We start from the raw sequence: 6,571 nt of genomic DNA on the forward strand, positions 1-6,571 counted from the left end.
AATTGGTCGAAACAAGAGCAAGAAGGGGGTTGTTTCCAGGAAGTGTTCAGCGTGACTCTCACAGAACAGCTTTGCTTTCTTTCTAACAGAACTTGCTTTGCTTGATTTTTGCGTCGGTCCTGATTCCGTTTCTCAGTCAGTCAGCATGGGTGAAGATGAAGAAAAATATGACGGCATGTTGCTTGTTATGGCGCAGCAACACGAAGGAGGGGTGCAAGAGGTAAAGCAGTGCATCGCCGTGCTAACATGCTAAAGCTATTGTACTAACGCTAACGTGGTTAGCCTGTAAGCTAGTATGTACACCGTGCCTATAAACAGTCACAAACACGAACAAAAAATAATGTTTTAAACTGTTTTGCAAAGTTTAGAAAATGATTTTGTTATTAATAATCATGGCTTTCGTGGACTATCTTAGCTACTGCCTGCGGAGTGTTCTGGTGAATTTGGCATACATGTGACTAAGGAGACAGCACAACTTAGCAAAAAATGAACTTAGTTCTGTTTGAGCATGTCTATTAGATGCTCCATGGTCCTGATAGAAGCTGTTAAAAGTAATGTTCGTTACAAGTAATGTTCTTACTGTAGTAATGTGACGTTGTGTCCCGGATGAATGAAGGTTCTGGAAGAAAATGTATTTGCTAAAAGAGATCTGCTGTTATGAGGAAAAGGTGAAGGATGTGATCTGGAAACAGATGCATAAGCTAAAGCGCAACGAATGTTTGGTAACAATGGTGTATTTTAAGAGTCGTGAACAGGCAGACACCCAGCACAGAAAAGGAAGGCTCTCCCATCCAAGCAGTAATTTATTTCAGACACAAAGTCCATAATAAAGCTGTAATCTGTTATATGGATTTTGTAACTTATTCTTGACCTATTTTCTATCAACAGTTAGTAAACACATTTTTCAGCTTCCTCCGCCGCAAAACTGATTTCTTCACTGGTGGAGATTCAGGTGCAGCAGAGAAGGTGAGCATTGCTGTTCGATCTATACCTCGTGTCACATTCAAGAGTTCAGTGATAAACACACAACTCCACCCGTCCCTCAGTTTTAAATGAAATCCCTTGTGTTCTTCAGCTCGTCAAGGATGCCTTTGCTCACCACAGCAAGCTAGCGCTGAAGGCCCAGAAAGAGAAGCAGATGAAACAAGAGAAAGAAAAGAGAGAGAAAGCTGAAAGAGCGGCCAAGCTTGCAGAGGAGGAGAAGAAAAAGAAGAATGACGACGGTCCAAGAATCCAGGAGCTGACAGACGAGGAAGCAGAGAAGCTTCAGACTGAGCTTGACAAGGTGAAATGCTGATTTCAAAATTTTCTGTCATCAGTGTGTCTCTGAAACGGTCAATTACACTCTGAACTGTTATGTCTGTTAATTTATGTCCGGATTTTTTATGCTAGAAAAAGAAGGAAGAAGAGAATACAGCAGCAGCAGCAGAGATGTCATCTGACAAAGCCGAGAAAGAGAAAGGCGTGAGTGAGGAGTTTGACATGTACTTCATTACTTAGTGTTGACTGAGCAGTAAAATGGGGTGCGCTTAATGTTTTGTTTAATTAACTCTTATTCATGTTCATTTTCTTTTCCTTCAGTCTGACTCTGAAGGAGAGGAGGATGAGAAGGACAAAGATAAACTGAAGCCTAATTCGGGAAATGGAGCTGACCTGCCCAACTACAAGTGGACGCAGTCCCTGTCTGAAGTCGATGTGAGTTCTTTCTGGTTTCAGCATCATGCTGGACTTCACCTCTTCTCAGCTTGTGTTTACTGAACATCTGAATGGTTCTTTGAGCATCTCTCACCTCTCAGCTTTCAGTTGTATTCTCACCATACGTAACAGCTCCGTCATAATGTTGTTATTACAGCTCACGAATGTCACCTTTGCCTGAGTTTGCCAGTTGGATAGCACAATACGATGCATATTAAAACCCTCTTAATGTTTCCTGTGCATTGCCCTGCGCCTCTTTCTTTCAGGCGATGTGTTTCCTTAAACAGCATGCGCCAGAACACATTTGTATTTGTTTTTCATCGGCCTTTGCAGAAGGGGAAGATCATGACACTTGTTATGTGAATTCTACATTATTATTCCTTCCAGCTTTATTCAGATATGCCAAGAGTGTTGTGGAAAGAGTCAGAATGCATACAGAACACTGGATAAATAAAAGTGCTGGAAGTTGTCTTAAATATCTTTTAACATTGCCATTACATTTGAGTACCACCTAATGTGTTTGGGGTTGTTATAGCAACATGCGAGAAAGTTCTGGGGCATTATTTGTACGCGACACAAGCGCAGAAATGGAGGGCGTCGACGTAATCTTATACTTCCTGCTCGGTGCGTGACTCAGACAGCACGGTGTTGTTTCTTGTGTGGCCATATTCCTCGTTGCTGGGTTTCAAGGGCAGTTTTAATTTTCATAAGGCGACACTGTCATAAGTGATCGTGCGGTACCACTGACTAGCCAATCAGTGGCATGCAATCTGTTGAAATCACATTATCAGATCTACCGAGATCACTCCAGCTCATTAGGTACTAAAAAAAGTGCTTGTTACCAGGTACTACCACTTATTGGAAAAGCCTAAAATTCAAGTTGAGCCTGACAGTTTTGAGTGGAAAAAGGTTTTATTGGAGAGCAGTGGAATTTCTTTTCTTTTTTTTCTGTGCAGACGAGAGTTTTATAAGCTTATAAGAACACATGTGCGCGTGTATAATTAAAATATTAATAATTAAACTCCTCCCACAGGTGGCAGTGCCCTTTAGCGTGAACTTCCGCATTAAGGGCAAAGATGTGGTGGTGGACATCCAGCGGCGCTCCATCAAAGTGGGCCTGAAAGGACATCCTCCAGTTATTGATGGCCAGCTCTACAACGAGGTGAAGGTAGAGGAGAGCTCCTGGCTCATCGATGATGGCAAGGTGGTTACTGTCCACTTGGAAAAGGTAAGAAGACATGTAGATGTGTGGCACACTGTGGAATTACTCAGTCAACTGGAGAGAGAGAGAGAGAGTGCATCAAATCGTATTTTGATTTCAGATTAACAAAATGGAGTGGTGGAGCAAGATCGTCACTACAGATCCTGAAATTAACACCAAGAAAGTCTGTCCTGAGAACTCAAAGGTAAACATTCACACGAACTGTTTATTGTAGAAGGAACTAAAAGATTACTGACACGTGTGGATCTTTCTGCTCCTTCCTCACTGTGCGCGCTTCCTGTTGAACAGCTGTCAGATCTGGATGGAGAGACGCGTGGTATGGTGGAGAAGATGATGTACGACCAAAGGCAAAAATCAATGGGCCTACCTACATCTGAAGAGCAGAAGAAACAAGATATTCTTAAAAAGTAGGTTTCAGTGTTGGTGCAGATTTTGTGTCTGAAGGCTACAGTAGACGCTAATAAACACCTGAATAATGGAGCCGTCTACTTTGACCACACTGTGGGTAAAATGGGCACCAGTTTTTAAAATTAAAGAAGAATCCAAACAAAGCTGCAGGAGAGATGATAAAAAATGAAATATCATGAAACTAAGTTAATCACATTTTAAAGATGGCGAAAAAATTGGAAAAAAGATGGGAAAAGAATCGGTTGCCTTCATGTGAAATTGCAAAGATGTTTCTCCTGCAGGCATGTTTTGATAATGTAGTGAAATGAACTGATACCACTGAGTAAAAAAGTTTGTAGTATACTTTGGAAATTAGCAATAAAATATAAGTAAGTATAGTCAGTGAAATTGCCTAGAAACAATGTTACAAATGGAGAGCTGAAGTAACACGGTGTCTTTCTTGAGGCAGTAATATTTAAACAGTATGTATCCCAGTAGGCTGCAGGTCCATGTGTGGTATGGTAAAGATGAAGAGTCTATCACGTTTGAATCCGTACATTAGGGAAGTTAACATGCACTTGGAGCTTTATCCACCTCCACTCTCCAACACAAAAAAATGGCACAGCCTTACTTCTGCTGGTGAGAGAGACAATCCATGAAGTTGCACTTGCTGTATTTAGAGGAAAAACAAAACTTAAGCCGCAGACACTATAAAAGATAGACTTAGCTTCTGGATCTTAAAAATTAAGCCTTAAACCTGCAATCTTTCTAATGGCCACCAGAGGGCGATACTTGTCTATGGAAATATGGCCCCCAGGCTTGATCTTTATGTGCTCTGTCACACATTTCGGCTCATTTTGAATATAAAATGAATTCAGTTGTGTTGATTTTTGTCATTGTGTCATGATGATTAACCACAAAGAGCTCATTGATTTATGAGTGCATGAACCCAGTTTTGTTTTTGTACACAAATAATAATGATATATGAAGCTTTAAATTTCACAGCAATCGGTTTAATAAATGGAAACTTTGTTTTAGGCAAACAGTGGATGGTAACAATTAACATGACACAATTTCCTGTTACTCTGTTTAAAATTAACTTAAAAGAAATAGATTGTGTACTGCTAATTTTCCTCTTATAAAAATTATATGTAGGAATTTTCCTGAGTGGGGGGGAAACAAACAAACTTCAGACTGATGTTTCAATGACTGTATGAGTCAGTGGTTCATGTGCAGCTTATTACTGTTTGTTGGGAATGACCCCTTTCGCTCCTCTGCTGTCTGCTGGAGCCCACTTCCTCTTCTAGCTTGTTAAAGCTGCCTCTGAGGATCTTGTTTAATTTTATAAAGGTTAAACAATACTACCATAGGGAGCGCTGTGGAGGTAATTGGTCTCAGAGTTTCTTTAGTGACACAAAGGTCAAATTGTGTCTGTCCAATCAAACATGTTGTGTGAAGGTGTCATCTCAGACGAAGCGTACAGCTTTTCATTCTTAGCAGAATTAAAATAAACATTCGCTTTGCAGCAGAAAACAAAGGCTTTTCCTCTGACCAGCCTGGAATACAGAAGGTTTTTAGAATAATTTCACTTCATAGAAATGTGAGAAAACAGATGTAACGTGCTCTGTTCCTTCCCAGAAAGTTTAACCAACCGTCATGATCCATAAATGAACGAATCTCCCATTCACTGACTTCACAGGCTGACTGCACCTCGCCTTCTCACCTTCCCTTTGTTTCTGACTCTGACACCTTCTGTCTCTGCAGGTTCATGGCTCAGCACCCAGAGATGGATTTCTCTAAAGCCAAATTCAGCTGAGGCTTTCTGTTGTCAGAGGTTTTAGATTCACGGTTCATGTAAATGACACCAGAGCTGACATCAGGCACCAACCAACTCCCCCTTCATCTCTCTGCTGGACATGCTTGTGCTGACGTGCATGTCTGAAGTGCATAGATTCATGTTTAAATCCAAGAGTTTGATAAATGTAACAGCAGTGTTCTTCCTTTGCATGTTGTTTCCATATTTAAAGATGTGTCTGGATTTTTTTTTTTTTTAATAAATGGATTTAAAATGTAATTGAGTTCTGAACCATCAGTCTGAAGAAGTGCAATCATAAAGCCAGGAAGCCTTTTCCTCCTCCTGCTGTGTAGATTTTGGACGCTCACGAGCTTGCAGAAGCTCGTGAGCTTGGAAAAGCCAAACGTAACGCTGCAGTTCCAGTGCATGAATTATTGGAGCTAATTTATCTGAATTTAAGGGGCGGGACCACATCTCGGAACCCCAAGCGCTACAAGCCGTTCGTTTTGCTTCGTACCCCACCCTCACCCCCTCTTTCAATTCATTCACTTCTCTAAAATGAACCTAAAATGAGGATGTGGTCCCAGCTAGTGAAATGCAGCGACATCATGCAAAGGTTGAATAAGATGTTTCATTTTCAGCCACAAGAGGGCAGTGTCTTCCTGAAACATCAGGAGCGCTATCAAAGGCGTTAAGAGTGTTCGGTAGTTTTTGAATAGAGGACAAATCCTATCAATCTGATAGGAAACAGAAGAAGATGGCACGTTAGATTTTAGCTTTAACTGTTACAACAGAGTCACTAAATAGTTAAAATCTTAATTCTGAGGTAACGGTGAATAAGGGCAGGTGTAGCCAATTACATGCAAGGTTTTTTAATAATAAAATGTTTTAAAGTTAGCTTTATTCTACCCCATTATACTTGTAGTAAATGACACATAAATATCGACTATATCTGTGACCACATACTGATTAATGAACCGGGAATTCACACTGTGATGAAAAGGTAGAGAATTCTTTAAATAAATGATTCAGTCAATGCTCATATTTGTTTGTTGTTTGCAGCCGGTGCAAAAATAAGCGTCTGTGTGCTTGAGCTAAAAAATGTTTAAAAATCAACTCTTTCATCTTGTAAGATAAAATAATTGGACTGGCTCTTATATTGCATTTTATTCACGATGCCTCACTCACACAAGCAACTTTTTTTCTGTGCTGACGTGCTGTCTAACATTCTCACGTTCACACTCGGATGGATGCATCAGAGAGCAACTTGGGGTCAGTATCTTACCCACGGGTATTCGGCATGCAGACTGGAGCAGCCATATATACATATAATTATTCTAACTAAACTCCCTGAGTATTAGATGACCTGCTCTCTGCTGAGCTACAGCCACCCTAATTATATTCTGAGTGATTGTGTTTGCAAGTTCTGATCAGTTACAGATGTTACAGAGCAGCTAAAAAAAAGTGTTTCC

The 6,571-nt window shown here is 40.5% G+C and overlaps 1 protein-coding gene across 1 annotated transcript; it reads left to right on the forward strand.

Annotated features, from left to right (window-relative positions):
* Positions 1-5,378, forward strand: nudc (nudC nuclear distribution protein). Its single transcript, XM_026157459.1, has 9 exons — positions 1-220; positions 889-966; positions 1,076-1,285; positions 1,393-1,464; positions 1,582-1,695; positions 2,729-2,923; positions 3,018-3,101; positions 3,206-3,324; positions 5,069-5,378. Exons 1-9 carry the CDS (start codon positions 146-148, stop codon positions 5,118-5,120), a joined length of 999 nt encoding a protein of 332 aa, XP_026013244.1. The 5' UTR covers positions 1-145; the 3' UTR covers positions 5,121-5,378.
* Positions 5,379-6,571: the final 1,193 nt, after the last annotated feature.

Source organism: Astatotilapia calliptera, chromosome 22, assembly GCF_900246225.1.
Source record: "Astatotilapia calliptera chromosome 22, fAstCal1.2, whole genome shotgun sequence".
NCBI classification, from domain to species: Eukaryota; Metazoa; Chordata; class Actinopteri; order Cichliformes; family Cichlidae; genus Astatotilapia; species Astatotilapia calliptera.

What these genes read in the sequence shown, in the direction of transcription:
- nudc (XM_026157459.1), top strand. Translation starts at nt 146, where the DNA reads ATGGGTGAAGATGAAGAAAAATATGACGGCATGTTGCTTGTTATGGCG. An exon ending in ATTCAGGTGCAGCAGAGAAG is followed by an intron (nt 967 to 1,075) that starts GTGAGCATTGCT and finishes TGTGTTCTTCAG; the next exon opens with CTCGTCAAGGATGCCTTTGC. An exon ending in AAGCCGAGAAAGAGAAAGGC is followed by an intron (nt 1,465 to 1,581) that starts GTGAGTGAGGAG and finishes CTTTTCCTTCAG; the next exon opens with TCTGACTCTGAAGGAGAGGA.